The 22482-nt window shown below is 36.2% G+C and overlaps 1 protein-coding gene across 2 annotated transcripts in view; it reads left to right on the plus strand.

Moving 5' to 3' along the window:
- ING3 (inhibitor of growth family member 3) overlaps window positions 1–18147 on the plus strand; it is a 28354-nt gene extending 10207 nt beyond the window's left edge. The window contains exons 5-12 of one of the 2 annotated variants that reach the window (XM_055283803.2): window positions 7252–7348; window positions 9134–9205; window positions 10055–10174; window positions 10457–10614; window positions 11517–11710; window positions 13184–13376; window positions 15697–15735; window positions 17218–18147. In XM_055283803.2, the coding sequence (XP_055139778.1) occupies window positions 7252–7348; window positions 9134–9205; window positions 10055–10174; window positions 10457–10614; window positions 11517–11710; window positions 13184–13376; window positions 15697–15735; window positions 17218–17334 (990 nt within the window). In that variant the 3' untranslated portion in view covers window positions 17335–18147. Of the gene's footprint in view, window positions 1–7251; window positions 7349–9133; window positions 9206–10054; window positions 10175–10456; window positions 10615–11516; window positions 11711–13183; window positions 13377–15696; window positions 15736–17217 lie in introns of those variants that run through there. The other variant, XR_008658575.2, reaches the window with a different exon arrangement.
- The last annotated feature ends 4335 nt before the right edge of the window (window positions 18148–22482 follow it).

The following is a 22482-nucleotide window of genomic DNA, read 5'->3' on the forward strand; positions in this document are numbered from 1 at the left end:
AAAGAAGGGGAGAATAGAAACTATGCAGATAATTAGCAGTTTGTGCTTTACCCTGTCCTCAGACATGTCAGCCTCCAAATCACTCTTATTCACGTGATGTTGTTATTGATCAAACAACATTGTAATTATATATTTACCTTTGCTTTTGTGTTTGTCTTCCCTAAGGAACTATGTATTTTTATTTTAGTGTCTTCAGAACTTAATCTACTATGTCAGGCTCTTGGAGTACAGAATGACCAAAAACTTCACCTACCCTCAGACCCCCTGGTCAGGAGAGCTAATATTTTTGATTTTATAAAAAACTATTCTTCAATAAATATTTGTTGAACAAAAATCACCTGAATATGTTAATAGAGAAGAAAAAGCACTAATATGACTCCCAAGTTAGGAGTCTTGGCGAGAGAGTTTAATGGTGTTATTGTTGGTGGAGATATATTTTCGTTGGGAAGCAATTTCTCCCAGGGTACTGCAGTATGCTGAGATTGGTTCAGTTTTGATGGACAGGCTAGGATAGACTGCAGTATACAAATAGCTACTTCTTTTCAAGGTGTGACTTCAAGAAGTAATATAATTCAGGTGAGTTTAGTTTCCTTTATAGCATCACTTTGAGAGAGAAAACACACAATCTTATGATCCTTTTCTTTGCTGCAATCTTTTTGGTTTCCCTCTTACTAAATTGCTCTCATAATTTTGTTACTGTCTTCAATTTGGATAGATTTCCTTTTCTGATATATAAGGTCATTTTGAAAGTTCTTGTAAAACAGGATTTGCAGATGAGCATTCAGTAAAACGAATATTTTTTACAATAAAAACTTATAGTAATAAGTAATATGTATGTTTTGAGCATTTTAACTAAAAATATCTTCAATTTTATAATACTTTTTCTTCCTATTTTTAATTAAAAAGCCTCCCCTTTAATGACAAAACAGATTTATTAAACAGTGAAGTGTACAGTACTATGCAAAGTAATAGGGCTCCAGTTAACATGTTGCCCAAATAATCTTTTTTTGTTGTTGTTGAGACGGAGTTTTGCTCTTGCGCCCAGGCTGGAGTGCAATGGCACAATCTCGGCTCACTACAACTTCTGCCTCCCGAGTTCAAGCATTCTCTTCCCTCAGCCTCCCAAGTAGCTGGGATTATAGGTGTGCATCACCACCCCCAGCTAATTTTTGTATCTTTAGTAGAGACAGGGTTTCGCCATGTTGGCCAGGCTGGTCTCAAACTCCTGACCTCAGGTGATCCACCCACCTCGGCCTCCCAAAGTGCTGGGATTACAGGCATGAGCCACCGCACCCAGCCATTTTGTTTTTTGTTTTTTGTAAAATCAAAAATATTAGCTCTCCTGACCGGGGGTCTGAGGGTAGGTGAAGTTTTTGGTCATTCTGTACCCCAAGAGCCTGACATAGTAGATTAAGTGAACAATGAAGAGAAGGATAAAGGTTTTCAAGGTAATCTATAATCCAGTGCTTTCCAAACCTTAATCATCTCTTTCATGCCTTCATGATTTTTACAATACCTGCATACTAAGTAAATTTTTAGATGGTATATTTAAGAGGAAAACTTACTAATTTGATACTACAAATATAAATAAAACACTAGCATCACTTATGAATAAATAATTACCAAAACGTCAAAAACAATGATGTACCGTCCTGGAAAACTTGTGCTTTGTGTAGCACATATCAACACAGCGTCTTGTAATATTTGGGCACTTTATGCCTGAGGGTAAGAAATTTACCTTATTACCCTTACATGTAATTATAGTCAAATATAAGGGAATTATTGACTTGTTCAATTGGGAGGTCACTAAATGGAGTTACCCTGTCAAATTAGTTATCCTCCCTGAAATAACAATAGTAAACATCCAAATGAAAGTTGATAAATAATAAAAATGACATTCCTATAAAATTTAACATTTGAGAACGGAGACTGCTAGTCTGCTTTAAAGGAGAGTGAATGGGACATAATGTAAGTGTAAAACTACAGTAAATTCTGTTTTGAGATATTTTACCCAAAAAACAGTGGTATACTTGTATTTGTACAACTTTATATAGTGGGAGAGTATGACTTTCATTCATTCAGCAAGTGTTTATAGAGCTCCAGCTATGAGCAGTCACAGGTAGTAGGTGGGCAGTAATGGCACAGACAATGCTTAGGCAAAATGTTTTGTTTGTTTGTTTGTTTGTTTGTTTTGAGATGGAATTTCACTCTTTTTGCCTAGGCTGGAGTGCAATGGCGCGATCTCAGCTCACTGCAACCTCCACCTCCCGAATTTAAGTGATTCTCATGCCACAGCCAGTAGCTGGGATTACAGGCATGCACCACCACATCTGGCTAATTTTTGTATTTTTAGTAGAGATGGCGTTTCACCTTTTGGCCAGGCTGTCTTGAACTCCTGACCTCAGGTGATCCGCCCATCTCAGCCTCCCAAAGTGCTGGGATTACAGGCGTGAGCCACCGCACCTGGCCTGGCAAACTATTAAATAAAGACTATTTTAGATTTTAATAAGTACACAGGAGGAAATAAACATTGTAGAAAGGAGAGAGGAAGGGGGAGAAAGGGAGAGACAATTGAATAACTGGCGAAGGCTGTTAAGAGTGTAGTCTAAGGAGATGACATTTGAGGTGGTACTTGGAAAATGAGAAAGAACCACCTGTTGGGAAAGCTAAGGGAAGAATGTTTCAGGCACGTGGTATACCAAGGGCAAAGTTTGGGGTGGAAAAGACTTGGCAAGTTGAACCAAGAGAGAGGCCGGGGTGGTTGGTCTGTGGTCTGTAATGGGAAAGGTGCAGCATGAAACGAAGCAGGCAGGAACTAACGCACGGGGGCCTTGTGAGCCAGTCTAGGAGGAGAGTGATTCTTAGTCTAAAGCAGTGGGAAGCCAGTGACGGACTTTAAACAGAGGCATGGAATATAGACCTTAAAAGAGATTTTGTGTGTGTATGCCTTTGCTTAAACATTATATTATAGGAATTTTAAATAAGCATGTATTACTTTTACAGAATTTATGGTACATCACCATAGTATGTAATTGTGTTTGATTTTATCCCTCAGTGTTTTATATGGCATTGCATTTCATTGTATTTTTTCATTAAAATATTTTATTTACTTTTAAACCAGTAGTAAACATTTTTTTTTTCCTATGACCATCACTGCACTGGTCACCTCATTTATTAAGGAATAAACCAAACTACATATTATCAACAAATGAAGAAATTTATTTTAGGGGTCCAGTAGAAGAAACTGACAGTTTATTTTAGTAGCCGTTTTAGTGAAATTTGACTAACACACACAAAATCTATCCTGTTAAAATAATTTTGTTCTAGAAGCATGATACTCATAAATAGTCGTTAAATACTTATTTGTGTTTCTCAGCCAGATGTCACTGTCATAAGGATGTATTAGATTGCAATACCTAATAAAGTTGATTTATACGTACCCTGATAAAATTTGAGCTTTTAGTTAATGCTTGAATGATTTTAGCAGTCTCTTACAGTGCTCAATACCCTTGAACTTGCTTCTTTTTTTATATCCTCACCTGTTCCTGAGATGATTATATTTCAGATGCACATTTTACCTATAAATTTGAGAGTTTTCATCTGATACTCTAATTAAGGAAATATATTATGTGACTTTGACCTTTTGATTTCTGTCCTGTCCTTATTGTCTTCCAGGAAGATGATTAGACAGAGTTTTATGCTAAGGCCTCTGAAGTATTTGTTTCAGCATAACGATAGGTCACATTTTCATGTAGTTTAAATGTAATTTAGAGATATAAAGAATCATTTTCATGACCTGTCATCTGAGAAATACTTTGCCATCCTGGTTTCTTTTTCTTCCCCAATTTACCCTCCTTACTCGCTATTACTAGACCTTTTCATGGATAGAAATTTAACTTACTGCTGTCTATTTCAATTTAGAATGTAACAGACTTGATTGCCTATTCCGATAGGGCAAGCTAGACATCTAAATTTTATAAATTGATTGTATTGGAAGCAGTAGATCATGTAGAGACTTTAAAAAAGCTGTATTTAGTTTTGTTTGGGTCCATTAGTGATACACTTTAAATTTGAATATTGGAAAACCAGAGAGTCAAAAGAGAAAGAGTCAAAGATTACAACTCTATGCAGATATTATAGGATGAAGGGTTTTTTGTTTGTTTTGTGCAGAGGGGCCAAGTATGACTTAAATTTGCTATGATCATGAGTATGTTAACAAGTAATGTTGGTAGAATATCCTTTGTCTTTAAAGAGGCTAAAAAAATTATAGGAGTTTAAACTTAAAGCTGTTATGATTTGGGGTTGTAGAATATGATTTGGGGTTATAGGGCAAGGAAACTTTATTTATAGCACTTGTTAACATTAACTGGGAAAAAAATAAATAATTAGACTCTGTGGTTAGCCCTGTTTTAGGAATCTGTGGCTAATGGAAAATCTCTCAATTGGATCAGTACCCTCTTTACTATTGTAAATCAGTCTTATGAAAGCAGATGTTTGTGGAAGGGTGAGGTGACTTACATCCTTGCTTTGATGCATGTGGGGACAACATGGTGATCAGCTAGAAGAGGTGCTTTAACCTTTCAGAATCATGTAGGTTGAGGGAATGCACATGATGGATTTCAGGCAAGTTCACAGCTCTTATTATGGCTGTTTAATATTGTTTAAATATCCTAGTGCTTTATAGCTTAAGTTAATTCTTGTGGTCAAGGGGACATTCCATCTTCTAATTTGATTTAGTACAGCAGTGGTAAATAGAAGAAAAATAATTCTCATTGCCTAATAATTGCTTATAATATTAATCAGGTCATAATCTCTTTTACATATGAGGAAGTGAGAATGATTGGAAGCCGTCCTATAAAGCTGCCTACCACAAGTGGTTAAGGCTTTTCTGTCTTTGTTTCTTTTAACTATGAATTTGGTTTTTAGAGTTATTAACCCTTTAGGTTCTAGTGCCTTTTCTGAGCTATCTAGTGTTGAAAGTCTCGTCATTATTTTTCACATTTTCATATGTAGTGAACTTTATCAATAATATATTTAATAAAATGACACAATCCTTAAATGCAGAGGTGAAGTGAGTTAGGGCAAGGTGTATGGTATGAAAAAGAAAGGCCTTTATCTCACCCTAACACTACCCCCTCAACCTAACATTCTTGCTCACTATGCTTTATATACATATTACACGCTACATCATACTTTGTTTTTCTCTAAGCATATTGTTTGTCTTTCTGTATCTACATTTTTTATTGTGATTCCTTTTTTCCTTCTATTTGAATACAATCCATCTTCACTAATTCATACCTCCGTGTCTACCAGTGTTACTTTTTTATGTACCACTTCTGACTCTTTTTGAACTGTTGCTTATTTGTGACATCTAGACTATATTTTTATCTCTTATTATATTAAAAATCATCTAAATCTTGATTTGTCAGCTAAATTCTAATTCCTATGAAGGCAACGATTCTCTTCCATTCTTCATATATCCTCCATTTAATCCAGCACCAAGCACATAATAGCTCAATATTTATTATTAGTATAATTGTAGGTACAAAAAGCAATGGAGTGTTTTCATTGCATTAGTGGTCTTGGAACTTAAATATGAATATTTTTTCTGATTTCCCTTGAGATTAAATTTTGACAATGAAAGAGGTATGCTCAAATAACAGACGTCTGTGTTCACACTATTATTGGAAAGGAAGTTCCATTAAAGGATGCTCAATTACCTGCAGATTCCTTGAATAGGAGCAAGTATCCACAATATGTGATGTTATAGGTTTTTAAATATTCTAGAACTCTGAAAAGTAATGTGTGTATAAAGGTAGAAGGAAAACTGGCTTTCAGTTATTGAAAAAATCACAAACCAACACCCTAATGATTGTTGTTAATATATAAAATACAAATAATAGGACAATATTACTAGTTTTTATATTGAGTTATATTATTCTGAAGAATGTTTTTCAAAAAAAAAAAAAAACAGTTGTTTTCTGCATGCAGAAAGTTCAGAGGTCCATGTCAGGTAAATGGCAAAGCACAATTTGTTACAAATAAAGTTACATTTGGTTTCTGTAATGCATTAGCTATATGACTTTGGGCATATTACTTAACCTCTCTGAGCCTTAATTTCTTCACCTATAAAGTAAAGACAGTAATAACTTCAAAAGATCAGATTGAGGGCTAGAAAAGATAGGTCATCTGATGCGTCAAGCACATACCTCCTCTTCATAGGCATCTAACCCATGCACATTGTGTTTTGCTCCCTTTCTCCCCTTCTTCCTCATGTTAGTTACACATTATTTAATTCTACACATTACTTAAAATGTTGCCCTGATAGAGTATCATAGCACATTTTGATATCTGTAAGAAAGTTATTTCTAATTCTAGCAGTAATCCAGTGGGAAACTAGACTTGGAAAAGAATGTTGTCAATAATGTGACATGAATATTTTTCAAAGAATTTGTGTATGTTTTGGTTTCACTTCAAAGTAGTGAGTTTGAAAAAATATTAAAATATTTAATATTAAGCTTAAAAAATACATTAAGACATTTTGTTAGTTTGAGGTGTCATATAATTTTCTGAAATTAGTCAAAAGATCTCTCAGTGACAAAATAAAATTTTGCCAAGTTAATTAGGGAAATAGTATTATAAATAAAATAATTTTAACCAGGCCCTTTAAGGAATGGAGTTTTCTGGCTAACAATCCCTTTTGTTTCACCTCTTCACATAAATGTTTACAAGCATTATGATTCACTCTCATGCCTTAGAGTAATAGATGTACAGAATATAGGAACTTCTTTGTAAACTGAGGATCTTTCATCATTCCAAATAATAGCTTTTATCGTATGACAGTGTGGATGATGGCCTTATAAGCAGGAGGAGATTAGGCTCTAAGTAATCACAGGGCATATGATGAGAAGTGACCAGCCTCCACCATCCCCTCCTCCCATTCTCTAATCCCTGATCGGTTTTGCTTTAATTTTCATGTCCTTCCTTCTGGAAATGGAGTATAGAACATTTCCTAACAAGTTGAGAGTCTGGGTCTTAGAACTTAAAATTTATTGAAGGAGACTTGGGAGATTATTTAGCCTAACACCCTCATTTTATAGATTAAAAACCTCTGAGGCATAGATTAATTGACTTGCTCAAGGATACTAAGCAGATTCACTAAAAGAAACAAAGATTTAGGTTTCCTCATTAGGCTGACACTTTAACAGTGTCCCAAATTTTGGTGGTTATCTTTGATCTTCTTTGAAACAGGTAGATCGACACTTGAGAAAGCTGGATCAGGAACTGGCTAAGTTTAAAATGGAGCTGGAAGCTGATAATGCTGGAATTACAGAAATATTAGAGAGGCGTAAGTAAAATTTACAGTTTTCCATCAATATTGGACAGTACATGTGCAAATCGCTGAGAAGACTTTGTCCCACAGAGGCTTTTGAAATCCTGCCCTTCAGTGGATGGTGGCATGCAGGCCAGATAGCTTGGACCCTAGCAGTTGGAAATGTTTGGGTCATGGATACTGAGAGAGATAATATAGGGTATCATCCACTCACTCTTTATGAAACAACATATTAAATCATTTTATATCCACATATACTAGTAAGTTGAGTGGTAAGAACAAATTTAAAGAAACGTAACTATCAGGAGACAAATTAACCATCTTGCATTAAGTGTGTTGACTTTACTCTGCCTCTTTATACACTTAAGCTTTGAGGAAGGTTGTTAGTTTCTCTTCTTAAGAATTACTTTATGGCTTTTTCTTAATTGCATATACTGAAAAAGATTCACATTGGTTTCATAACACTACCTCTTTTTCTTTAAGAAGTGTTTTCTTCTTTCCCTTATCGGCAAGAAACCATTTTAATATTTCTATGCAAGGCTCTATTTGATCTCCTGCTATAACTTACCCCTGTCACTTCTTTGGTGTGACTTCCCAAAAATAGAAGCATGAGCACTGTTTCCTTAACTAATTTAGCATTTCTTCCAACCTAAATAGGTAATGTACATAAAATCAGTTAGTGTGGTACTAGGTGTAGAGTAGGCACTCAGTAGATGTTAATTGAACCAAATTAATATTATGGCTAATTTCTACTAGAATTTAAGTAAAACTTTCAAACATATTTTTTCTTGGTGCATTTCAACAGTAAGAATATGTACCTGTTTGTACACACAGATGAAAGATTTCTTTACAGTGCCAATCTATGTATCTCTCTACTCACTAGAAGTCAGCTAGGGAAGCCAATCACAAATCTGTCTTGGTATCCATAGTTGCATTTTTGTGTTCAAAAGTAGATCCATCACTTGAGATAATCATCCTATTTATTTGTGAGACTTTTCTTCTGGAGGAACCCTATATAAAGATAATAAGTATTTTGAGACAAAATTAAAAGTTCTGTAGCTGCTTTGATTTTTTAAAAATGCTGATGATAGCTGTGAGTAACTATAATTCATGCCTATTCATTACTGCAGGAAGGTTAATAAAGCATCCTAAGGACACAGACATATGAAACAAAATTGGATCAAGTTATAAAAACTGCTCCACCCTGTGCCCTGCCATAATTTCATCTCAAGGGATCAAAAATATACCCAGAAAAATGTATTTAGAGTTATTTTAAAGCTTGGTGTTAGAGATTTCTATTCCTCACTTTTTGTGAACAAAATCCCTAACTTCTTTTAGGAAGCCTTTATTATCATAATGTCATTTTAATGATCAAATGATTTTTTTCATGTAGTAATGTCCCCCATCACATAGAACTTTAGAATCTCCTATTAAAAGGTCTTCAACTCAGTAACACTAGGTTGACTCTTACCAGTAATGAGATTACAATGTCCATTCATCCATTTATATGGCACCCACTGTGGTGAATTCCCTAATTAGACACGAGTATGCCTTGAGCCATTTTGTACTTAAGATAAATATTGGGAAAGGGATAACTTATTGTTTAGAGAGAGGATAACTCAGTGTGGGATGGACAGTGGTGATCCTCTAACATGTCTGGCTAAAATAAATACAGGCATATGCATCAGAACTTGCTAGTCCTCTGCTGGGTAAGGGAACTCATTGCCTGTAGTTGAGTGACATGTGAAGTTCTGCGGTGACATTTAATGGTGGTATATCTCTGTGCCTCTCTTCTTTTAGGATCTTTGGAATTAGACACTCCTTCACAGCCAGTGAACAATCACCATGCTCATTCACATACTCCAGTGGAAAGTAAGTTTGGTGTAGTGCAGCTAAGTTTTAAAAACAATGAAAACCTTATTATATCACCTGTGTGTTCTGTTTTTTTTAACTCTATACAACCAATTGAGAAATAAATCCCTTCTTTTTTTTTCATTGCAAGTACTGGCAGACTTATCTTTTTCCTTGGGGGGAGCATATGTGATTAGGAAATGAGTATTCTGTTTTCTCTTAAATGCACAGAGGGAGAATGTATAGTACTAATAGCATATATTCCCTTCATACACATACCTGATTCTCCTTAGGGAGCTTTTTAACTGAGCATTCTCCTTAGGGAGCTTTTTGACTGAGCTAAACAATAAACAATTTTGTAATAGACCCTTTGTCTTTTTCATCCTTGCTTCTCCAGTGCTTAACCTAATGTTTGGCATGTAATTCAGTCTGAATGGTTGGTAAGTCAGTAAGTGGATGAATTGTTAGTTAGATGACTGGCTGGCTGGTTGATAACAGTCAAAAAATGACTGTATCAGTGCATCTTTTGACACATCAGTTTGGTGGGAAAAGATAGTTGACTGAAAACTATTCTAAGTGGTAGATAGTGTTTTGAAAACAAAATTTCCCTCACATTGTATGTGAGCCCATGGCATATTTTGGGTTATCTTTAGTACTTTGTTGGAAGTTTTTTAAATGGTGGAGAAGTCTACTCTTAATCAACATGTGACACAGAGTTCTGCTTGTCCTGCCTTCTGAGGAAACATCATGTTCTGTATTTTATGAGGAACCCAGATGACACTGTTTCATGTTATAACTGGATATAAGTATTATGCCTTGTCCATAGTTCTCTAAAGTTTAAAAACACGTGAATTCTTTATTTATATTTAGAAAGGAAATATAATCCAACTTCTCACCATACAACAACAGATCATATTCCTGAAAAGAAGTTTAAATCTGAAGCTCTTCTATCCACCCTTACGTCAGATGCCTCTAAGGAAAATACACTAGGTAAGTTAATTTTCTTAAATATGATTGCTTTGTTGTTTTGTGTTAGAATAAGGGGAAATAAAATCTTTCAAGATTAATGAATCGTAGAGTTTCTTTACCTAGTTAAAGTATACATATGGAGAAAGAAAAAGGAAAACCAAATACATTATTCAGTTGACTTAATGTACAAGTGACATTAAAAATTTTAATGATTATATGTCTGTGCTGGGAAATAACGTAATTTAGACTTACTAACATTATGTTCTCTGCAGCCATTTTTATTTCTTTTTTACATCTACACAGGTTGTCGAAATAATAATTCCACAGCCTCTTCTAACAATGCCTACAATGTGAATTCCTCCCAACCTCTGGGATCCTATAACATTGGCTCGTTATCTTCAGGAACTGGTGCAGGGGCAATTACCATGGCAGCTGCTCAAGCAGTTCAGGCTACAGCTCAGGTAAAAAGTAAAGGGTTTAGAGACAAAATGTTACATTTTGTCAGCATCATTGGAAACCTAATAGAAATAACTGGATGTGAACAAATAGTTTTCTAACATTGTATATTTTCATTTTTAAGTCATGATTTCATGATATGTGATATTTTATTTAATGAAATAATAAACGTAGGAATTGCCTGATTGATAGTGAAAACTAAAAAATAGGTTTATCATGCGGATTATATGCAGACCCTTCTCACAGTAACTGCTCATGTTGCCCATGTTCTTGACTGCTGTCCACAGCACATGCTAGCATAGTTCTTCGTTCTTTCTGCCAGTTCCAAGGCTTCCTCTGTAGCCTTGGACTTAGGTCATCTTGAGTTTGTTCACTTCTGTATAGTTCGTCTATATTCCAAATTAAGAAGTTGCCCATCCCATAGTTTATATTCTGTGTAAAATCTTATTTTAAATCTTTAAATAAAAAAGGTTAGGCCAGGCATGGTGACTCACACCTTTAATCCCAGCTCTTTGGTAGGCCGAGGCGGGTGGATCACTTGAGGTCAGGAGTTCAAAACCAGCCTGGTCAACATGGTGAAACTCCATCTCTACTAAAAATACAAAAAAATTAGCTGGGTGCCTGTAATCTCAGCTACTCGGTAGGCTATGGCAGGAGAATTGCTTGAACCTGAGAGGTGGAGGTTGCAGTGAGCCAAAATCGTGCCACTAGATTCCAGCCCAAGCGACAGACCGAAACTCCACCTCAAAAAAAAAAAAAAAAGCTTAAATTCCAGTGATGAAAATAGTAGTTTAAATGATACAAATTAACATTTGATAAACCAAAATAAAACTATAATTTGTAAAACTTGAAAAAGAAAATCTACATATTTACATATACTGATGCTATCAATGAATGTTTATTTAAGATGAAGGAGGGACGAAGAACATCAAGTTTAAAAGCCAGTTATGAAGCATTTAAGAATAATGACTTTCAGCTGGGAAAAGAATTTTCAATGGCCAGGGAAACAGTTGGCTATTCATCATCTTCGGCACTTATGACAACATTAACACAGAATGCCAGTTCATCAGCAGCCGACTCACGGAGTGGTCGAAAGAGCAAGTAAGTTTTATTGTTACAGTAGCCTTACACCTTTACTGAACACTTGGTCTACTTGACACCTCAGCCAGGCCTCTGTATGTTAAAGGCAGGATATAACGGATTAAAATTAACCTTCCAGAGGTGGAGAGACATGCAGTTTTCATTTTATAGTGCCATACTTTGAAGTGGTCAAGTCTTTAAAAAGTGTTAGAGTTGTTTTTAATTTTTCTAGAGTCTTAAATTGAGTTTGTTAAGACATGACTTCTATTTATCTTCTTTTATTCATTAAGATAAATCATTTTATGGAACTGCTTTTCATTTATTACCCTTTATTTTGCCATGTGTTTCAAGGTAAATTAACGCAATGCAAATTATATCCTGGTGATTTTTTTTTTTAAACAAGATTTTCCATTTTGATTAACAGCAAGCAAGGCATCTTCATTCTTAGTCTTGGGTCCCAAAAACTGATGGTATAAAAATAACCCTAGATTTTGTATATGAGACTTGGGATGATTTTATAAGCTTTAAATATGAAAACTTAATAGTATTTATCACTGTCTATCCCAGGTAACTGAATATGCTGGGTGTTTATACATAATGAAAGTTCAAATGCTAGGCCAAAATAATTAGTTACCTAGTAGTTATATTTTCTGTATTTTTAAATATGTTATATTTTTTGTGAATTAATCCTTTAAAGAATGATCAATATGAAATAACCACGACAGAAGTGTCAAACATCTTAAAAATTAATTCATCTTAATGGTGCAAGTTTAATGTAATTTCTTATGATAAAGTTCTATGCTTTTAGAATTTAAATAGCATAGGGCTTAGCAGTAAATTACTTGCGAATTTTTACAGTCTTGGTTCCCTGCCATACTCATAGTAGGTATTCACACATCAGTTGATGGTTATAACCACTTTCATCAAATGTTTTTGTGTATGTGTGCTTTAGGTTTTGATGAAGAGTATTCAGTTTACTTAAAAATACAAATAATGAGTGGCTGGGCGCGGTAGCTCACGCTTGTAATCCCAGCACTTTGGGAGGCCGAGGCGGGCGGATCACGAGGTCAGGAGATCGAGACCATCCTGGCTAACACGATGAAACCCCATCTCTACTAAAAATGCAAAAAATTAGCAGGGCATGGTGGCGGGCGCCTGTAGTCCCAGCTACTCAGGAGGCTGAGGCAGGAGAATGGCATGAACCTGGGAAGTGGAACTTGCGGTGTGCAGAGATTGCGCCACTGGGCAACAGAGCGAGATTCCATCTCAAAAAAAAAAAAAAAAAAATACAAATAACATCTGTAAAGTAGCCAAAACTTATATTAATTCTTCAAAGTACTACCTACAATTTAAGTCATTGGTAAATCCAGATTACTTTAGCTTAGACTTTAATTTATACATTTGATATCATTTCATTTTATACTATTTATTTAGGAGTTATTCTCTGGTAACTTCTGGATGGTGAGCAAATAAAACTTATACTATTTTTTTCAGAAACAACAACAAGTCTTCAAGCCAACAGTCATCATCTTCTTCCTCCTCTTCTTCCTTATCATCGTGTTCTTCATCATCAACTGTTGTACAAGAAATCTCTCAACAAACAACTGTAGTGCCAGAATCTGATTCAAACAGTCAGGTTGATTGGACTTACGACCCAAATGAACCTCGATACTGCATTTGTAATCAGGTAAAAGTCTGATATGTCTATAAAAGTATATTCTGAATAAACTAGAAGGAAGAGAACTATTTCATTTTTAAGCACTTTTTAAAACTCACTTAAAATACCCTTGCTTTATTTGTATACTTTTCTCCCCCTTCTTACCAAAGTGACATTGCTGTAAATACTGAGTATAAAGAAAAATGTTACCCGTAATCCTAGCCCTCAGATACAACCTGCAACTAAACATTTTTGGTGTACCACTACCATATACCTCACGTGCACATTGGCTGCCTTAATAAAATACAACAGACTGGGTAGCTTAAACAACAGAAGATAATTTTGTCACAGGCATGAAGGCTGGGAAGTCCAAGATCAAGGTGTCCACTCACTCAGTTCTGGAGGAGGGCTCCCTTCCTAGATGCAGACTGCTGCCTTCTCACCGGGTCCTCACATGATAGAGGGAGAAAGAGTGTGCTCTGGTGTCTTTTCTTATAAGGGCACCAGCCCTGTCAGAGTAGGAACCCACTCTATGGCCTCATTTAACCTTTACCACCTCCTCACAGGCCCTGTGTCCAATTACAGTCACGTTAGGGGTTAGGGCTTCAACATATGAATTTTGAGACATAAGCATGCATTTCATAACACATGTCTATGCAGATATGCACATGCATGTGTGTATGTAAGTTTGTCAGTAGGAACCACAGTGTATACTTTCTTGTTACTGGCTTTTTTCTCGAAATCAGGTATACCTAACATGATTTTTCTTCAAGATCATGTTTTTAATCTTCACATAGTTATCTCTTGTGCCATCCACTGTAGTTTTTTTAACCATTACCTAGCTATAGATTATATTAGTGGTTTTAATTTGTTTGAAATTAGGGATAATATTACAACAGGCATTTTTAAAATATAATCCATTTTATACATCTAAGTTCTTGGATAATCTTTTAGAAATAAAATTAGGCTGTAAATATTTGACAGACTACCAAAATATATTTTCTAGAAATTTATTACCAAAAATTAATAAACATACATGTCTACTAAACCCTGTCCAACACTGGATATTATTTTCTTTTAAAAACTAAGTATCAATTTGGTAGTTTTATATTATGATTGTTTTAAATACACTAGTATTATTGAAGTTGGACATTTTTTGACCATTTTTGTTTTTTACATTGTGTATTGACTCCTAATGGTGTCGGCTGATTTTTCTATTGTTTTTGTTATGTACTTTAAATATTTGCTTGATTTAGTTTTTTTAAGTAATTCTAAAATTTTAATTTTATGTAATTATGACTGTTAATTTTTTTTTTTTATGATGCAAGGCATGGATTATATACTTAGAAGGGCTTTCTCTTTGACTCTTCTTTCTACAAAAAATTGTCTTGTATAATATTTTCTCCTAGTTTTTATATGGTTTTGTCTAGTTCTTTGCATGCTTCAGTTTCTTCATATTTAAGACTTAGTCTATCAGCAGATTATTGTGTCTAACAGTATTAGTTGCCAATCTGATTTTTAAAAATTTTAACAATTTGTTAGCTGTTCTACTATCACCCAATAAACATTTTTCAGTACAAATGATAGAAAAGCATATCCTGTATCCTGACAACAAAAGTAGATTACTTGCAAAAGAACAATATCAGACTGAACCTAGAGTTTTCCTCTGTAACACTAAAAAACTAGAAGGTGATGGAGTATGTCTGTAGAGTTTTCAGGGAAAAATTAAGAGCCCCCCAAAACTTGATATTCAGAGAAGTTATTTCTCTGCATAGGACCATGTAAATATATTTTCACTCATGCAGAGAATCAGAACGTATGCCATCTAGTTAATCCTGTCTGAAAAATTATTCAATCCACTGAGAACTTCAGTGAACTCAAGGATTAGCAAGTTATGCCCTAAAGTGCTGGTGATGAAGAGCAAAAGAAAAATGAGAAAGGACATAAAATAGATAAGTTTAGAAGTTTCAAGGAAGTGGACTATTAATTGCAAAAATATAAATGACCTAATGCGACCCAAGAAGTAAAAACTTTCAGTAAGTAATCAAGAAAGAAACTTAAAATTTTTATAATAAGAACTACCCAGAAAAATGACTCCTTCGTCCAGGTGATTTATATAGCAAGTTCTTCCAGACTTCTGAAGGGCAGATAATTCCTGTGCATTTCTTCCCATCCTTGCCCCACCCCGCCCAAAGGAGTATTTCAGGAAAAAACTATTATACCTTGAGTCTCAATGTAATTGTATATTCAGTGTATTTCCCTTATTTTCCAGCAGTATCATAAACAGTTAATTGGGATCTGGGTGTTTGTTCCATGGTCATAATAAAGACATTTAATTTTTTTTAACTAGGTATCTTATGGTGAGATGGTGGGATGTGATAACCAAGATGTAAGTATTACATTTTTCTATTTAGGAATAAAAAAAATCACAGGTTGTTACTACTTGAATATTTGTCTTATTTGTTGTATGGCTTGGTCTAAGAAAACAGGTTTACAGGTATATTAGTTATGTTATGCTAATGCTAGAATATTCCTCTTCAAAATAGGGTAATGTCCCTTAATGTGTTCCCTATTTTAATTTTTAAAGCTAATTTTATTATTTTATGTGCAGATTGTCTCAGAAGTGTTATGTTGTATGAAAATTATAAATACCCTCCTTTCCCTTTGCTAAAAAATACTGTTTACTAGAATCCAGTTCATTTATCACATTGAAGAAATGGAATTTTAAAACAATTCATTCTTTCAGGCTGCACCATGCTAAAGTGAAGGGTGGGATAATTGAGCATCTAATGTGAGATTATCTTCCTTTCATGAGTATAATATTTTTTCCTGTACTCTGCAGATGTTAGCTGATAAGAGCCACCTCTGATCTAAAAAATAAAGGAAATGTTAAAGGAAGGAATTCTTGGTTTTTAGGAGACTTAATTTTAGTTAGAGATATGTTTTTTATTCAATACTGAGAATATTGTTGTCTAGTAATTTTGACTCCCTCCTTATTTAGTAGTGACAGGATTCTAAGATTAACAAGAGTTTTAAATTTGTAAAACAATCTGAAGATTGAGGGAGTTGGCTAGGTGCATTAAAATGTGTACTTTTCCTAGACCTGATAAGGTCACAGCAACATGCTCACATAGATGGGGACAGACCCTCCTTCTATTTCCCTATCTAGAATCCCTTGTAGGCTGTTTGTGGTTATTGCAAAAACAATATTGCCCAACCATTTCAAGAACATCACTGTAAACTCTTCTGGGGCAGTTAGTGAAAATGATGAATGAGATTTCTGTGAGTACCAGTATCATGCGTCTCTGATTCTTCTTATTCCCAGTTGTGCTCTTCTGAGTGCTAAGACTTTCCATGAAAGAGTTTTCTGCTTAATATGTTTCAAAGAGGAATACTTTTTCTCTACATTTCTAGGAATAGAAACACCCAGGTAGGAAATCCAGGGCATAAGACATAAATTAATGTCTTTAATTACAATCAGCTTATTCTACTTTATGAGACAGCAAATAAGGCTTACTATTAAATAGAATCTTAAGATATATTTACTTTCTACATAGAAGACTCATCTCACTTCTTTTTGCCCTTGAAAGTTGAAAATTAGTGAATTTTCATTCATTCATTAGGATGATGGGACTAGATTACCTGGACCTCAGGATTCTTGAAGATTCATAATTTTTCTGTGCCTTCATTTCCTCATTCCTGAAGCTTATTGTTTAGTCTAAATGATGTCTAAATAATCTAGATCTAAAAATGCTGATGTCACACATCTAATTATTGTTAAATGGATTATTCAGTCTCCTGAGCATATTTTAATATACTCTTTTGTCTTCAGAAGTACTGAAAACTTGTTTTTTGCAATTTTGCTTTCTAGTGCCCTATAGAATGGTTCCATTATGGCTGCGTTGGATTGACAGAGGCACCAAAAGGCAAATGGTACTGTCCACAGTGCACTGCTGCAATGAAGAGAAGAGGCAGCAGACACAAATAAAGGTGGTTTTGTTTGAGGAAGAAATAAACTTCAGCTGAAGATTTTATATAGGACTTTAAAAAGAGGAGAAGAGAAAGAAGAAACAATGCATTTCCAGGCAACCACTTAAAGGATTTACATAGACAATCCTATAAGATCTTGAACTTGAATTTTATGGGTTGTATTTTAATAATGTAAGTAAATTATTTATGCACTCCTGGTGTGCTATGAATATTATTCCAGTTAGCCTTGGATTATTTCAGTGGCCAACATATGCAGACATTTGTACTCCTCAACCATTTTCTCAAAGTAATGGGCATTCTATGATTTAGACTTCAAGGAATTCCAATGATGAAGATTTTAAGGAAAGTATTTTATATTCAACAGGTATATTCTGCTGCATGTACTGTACTCCAGAGCTGTTATGTAACACTGTATATAAATGGTTGCAAAAAAAAAAAAAAAAGTCAGTGCTTCTAAAAAGAATTTAAGATAATGGTTTTTAAAATGCCTTTATAATAAGCTTTGTTTCTTTGTGAAACTAATTCAGCAGGCTGAAGGAGATGGTTCATGTGATAAAGTGGGCTGGTATCCTCTAGAGTACCTGGGTACATAAACAGAAACTCCTGTAGGTAAAAAGTAATTTGTGCCATTAGTCTTTCTATGTTTCTGCATCCAGATAGAGTGCAGTTCATGAGGGAGGGGGCGGGGGACTGAAGGGGAAAGGGCGTTAAAGTGATACATTTTTATACCAAATGTGTTTATTTTTTTGTGCAAGTAATCCTTAAAATTGCAATTGTTATTAGGTGTTAAAATAAAGTTTTTAAAAAATTACTTGTATTTATACTTTACATACTTAATAATGAAAATTTCTGAATTCCAATTAACTTTCAACTTTCATAATCTAAAAAGAATCAGAGGCCCAGGACACAGAATACTGTGTAATCTGTGATGTCTTTAATAATGTTTAGAGTTTGTGATATAAGAATACAGGAAAGACATTTTTAATGTAAATTTGAAATGCCCCTGTATTTTTTTTAAAACATCTTCTGGCTTTTCTTTCAGTCTAAATGACATGAAAGAATTGTAAGTGCAACAGTTAAAACGAAAATAATGGTTATGGGTGTTTTGACTGGAGGCAATGTAGCTATATAGAGTAAAGAGATCCCCCTGGTCAGGAGCTTCAAATTCAACTATTTTCGGTTCTACCACTTACTGATATGACAGTTAATTCAAATTTTGTATCGCTCTGGGCCTTATTACACCAGGGTGATGCTGAATACAGAATAGATCTTATTCTATAGGTGCTATTCAAATTATAAATTTGCATAGTGGAGGTTTTATTTAAAGTATAATATCGAGTCTGGTCGATAGAAAAATCCTTAACTTTTAAGATACTTCTTATGTATCTTTTATATTGAAACTTACTGGGTCCATCAGATTTCTGCTTTAATTAAACCACTTATGAGCTTCTTAGAACTTATTCAGATAACAGTGTAAAATCTATGCAGTGGTACCCAAAGGGTGTGAGGTAGATAGGGGATTTCAAGGGTCTCTTCCACCTTTGAGATCCCATGATTCTGAGCTGCCACAGTCTGATTATACAACTTTGCCAGCCCCCTAAACAAGTTAGGTTCATTTGTGGGTACTCATGATTTCATAATATCATGATTATCACGATTTCATGAAACTCACTATTTTGAGATTTTATAACCCTTTAAGAAGTGATAAATAATCTAGTATTCAATTCGTTTATTAAAGTATATTACCTGGAAATGCTCACATGTACCATTGACATCCTCTATATATTATGACTATTCCAAACTCATCATTATATAGAATTGATCAAAGGAAAAAGCCTTATGTACAGCCTTATTTGAAGAGAAAGTTCTTTGAGTCAGGAACATCTTGTTTACCAGCTGCTACATCCCCTTTCAGTGTGTGAATTCCACTCCTTACCAAATCACTTAGAAAACACTTTGACAAGTTTTAAACTCAAACACTGAATATTTTATGAAGCATGTGTAAAGAAATAACCCAAAATTTGGTGCAGGTATTTAGTAATGGGTAGAACCTGTTAATATCTGAGTCATATATAATGGGCCCAAACATGGAACTACCTCATTGCCCCCCAAAAATGTGGCCAACTATTAATATTCTTTGTGACATTTACACCAAGGGGCATAGTAAGTATTTTTGGTATTATAAAATACACATTCAAAATCTCTGTTATACAAAACTCATGTAACAGTTGGTGGGACAAAATATCCAAATGTGGGTTCACAGTTCATAGGTGGTGAAAATTGAGGCCTTACTGCTATGGAGTGTATATCAAAATGTTCATGGTGACACATTTGAAGCAATAAATGGCTTAATTAAATGCCAAAATGAGGCTGAGTGTTTGATAAGCATACGATCATTCTTTTCAAGGGCAGTTTATATTTTTTTGCTCTCTTCTCTTTTAAAGCAAATTCCACATTTTAGGTTTTTAACCATCTTAGGTTTATGCAATGTTAGTGCCCTTTGTCCTTAGACTTTAGAAATGGTCTTATTGACCTAATTAATCGTTTTAATCTTATGCAAATAAATATCTAACAAACTTGGGTTATAAAGGGGTAAGATACTTTTTAATGCGTAGACATTGCAATGGTTTCCCTTCAGCTCTCACAGATAAAAATACATGTATTTTTTAGCAGATGGGTTTTAAGAGAAAAAAAGACTGACCCTCAAAAATATTCTTTAACTTTACAAATATTAAGCACCTAGATGCTGAGAATATACAGACGAAGGTATTATATGTGTGTATGTGGGGAGTTGGTAGGGGCAGACATGTTAAATGTGTTATCTTGATAAATGCTATAATGGATATACAAAGCACTGGGAGAACACTGGGAGGCAGGGAAGTTGATTACTGAAATAGTCAAGAAGACTTAACAAAGGAGCTATCATTTGAACTGAGTCCTAAGGACGGATGTAGTAGAGATGGCTTTCAAGGCAGAAGAGACTCTTCAAGGCCACATGCATTCTGGAACTTAAGGCAGTCTGGAAAGAGTGGCCATGAGGCAGGTAAACAGTGTTAGGGAAAGAAACCAAAAGACAGCAAGAGTCTATTCATGAAGAGCAGGAATTGTTTGTTATAGGAGTCGAGGGTAACATTTACATATTGTTGCTTAACTGTAGTTATGATTATTTTAACAGTTCAATGAAATTGAGAGGTGACAGCGTGCTGGCAGTCCTCACAGCCCTACTCGCTCTTGGCGTCTCTGCCTGGGCTCCCACTTTGGCAGCACTTGAGGAGCCCTTCAGTCCACCGCTGCACTGTGGGAACCCCTTTCTGGGCCGGCCAAGGCGGGAGCCGGCTCCCTCAGCTTGCAGGGAGGTGTGGAGGGAGAGGCGCGAGCGGGAACCGGCGCTGCGCGCGGCGCTTGCAGGCCAGCTGGAGTTCCGGGTGGGCGTGGGCTTGGCGGGCCCGCACTCGGAGCAGCCGGCCGGCCCCGGGCAATGAGGGGCTTAGCACCCGGGCCAGCGGCTGTGGAGGGTGTACTGGCTCCCCCAGCAGTGCCAGCCCACTGGCGCTGCGCTCGATTTCTCGCCAGGCCTTAGCTGCCTTCCCACGGGGCAGGGCTCGGGACCTGCAGCCCGCCATGCCTGAGCCTCCCACCCTCTCCGTGGGCTCCTGTGCGGCCCGAGCATCCCTGATGAGCGCCACCCCCTGCTCCACGGTGCCTAGTCCCATCGACCACCCAAGGGCTGAGGAGTGTGGGTGCACGGCACGGGACTGGCAGGCAGCTCCACCTGCAGCCCCGGTGCGGGATCCTCTGGGTGAAGCCAGCTGGGCTCCTGAGTCTGGTGGGGATGTGGAGAATCTTTATGTCTAGCTCAGGGATTGTAAATACACCAATCAGCATTCTGTATCTAGCTCAAGGTTTGTAAACACACCAGTCAGCACCCTGTGTCTAGCTCAGGGTTTGTGAATGCACTAATGGCCACTCTGTATCTAGCTGCTCTGATGGGGCCTTGGAGAACCTTTGTGTGGATACTCTATCTAACTGATCTGATGCGGATGTGGAGAACCTTTATGTCTAGCTCAGGGATTGTAAATGCACCAATCAGTGCCCTGTCAAAACAGACCACTCGGCTCTACCAATCAGCAGGACATGGGCGGGGCCAGATAAGAGAATAAAAGCAGGCTGCTGGAGCCAGCAGTGGCAACCAGCTCGAGTCCCCTTCCACCGCGTGGAAGCTTTGTTCTTTCTCTCTTTGCAATAAATCTTGCTACTGCTCACTCTTTGGGTCCATACTGCTTTTATGAGCTGTAATACTCACCGCGAAGGTCTGCAGCTTCACTCCTGAAATCAGCGAGACCATGAGCCCACCGAGAGGAACGAACAACTCCTGACGCACCGCCTTAAGAGCCGTAACACTCACCGCGAAGGTCTGCAGCTTCACTCCTGAGCCAGCGAGACCACGAACCCACCGGAAGGAAGAAACTCCGAACACATCCGAACATCAGAAGGAACGAACAACTCCAGACGCACCACCTTAAGAGCTGTAACACTCACTCACCGCAAGGGTCGGCGGCTTCATTCTTGAAATCGGTGAGACCAAGAACCCACCAATTCCGGACACAAAATCACTGATTTAAGTATGTTCCCTTATTAAGATTATAAAGTAGGGGTGACTTAAAATTAATCTGTAACTTGGAAAATGCTAAATTTAGGTGGATCTTTCCCTTGATTTTTGAAAGACAAAATTGCTAGTCAAGATTTTTAGATTTCCTTATTTAGATAATAAAATCAAAACTGCTGAACTAGTTTATAGTTTCTGATCCAGGATCTTAATATTCGTGATCTGATTATGCTACAGAGAAATAAAGTTTAAAGTGATTTAAAGATGAACTAACTTCAGATTTCTGAGTTTTTCTTTTGAATGAGGGTCTCACTCTGTCACCAAGGTTGGAGTACAGTGGCACAATTACAGCTCACTGCTGCCTCTACCTCCTGGGTTCAAGCGATCCTCCTGCCTCAGCCTTCCGAGTAGCTGTGACAACAGGCATGGACCACCAATGCCTGGCTAATTTTTATATTTTTTGTAGAGATGGGCTCTCACTTAGTTGCCCAGGCTAGTCTTGAACTCCTGGCCTTATGTGTGTGTGACCAGGCTAGTCTT

This window comes from Symphalangus syndactylus, chromosome 6 (genome assembly GCF_028878055.3).
Source record: "Symphalangus syndactylus isolate Jambi chromosome 6, NHGRI_mSymSyn1-v2.1_pri, whole genome shotgun sequence".
Lineage (NCBI taxonomy): Eukaryota > Metazoa > Chordata > Mammalia > Primates > Hylobatidae > Symphalangus > Symphalangus syndactylus.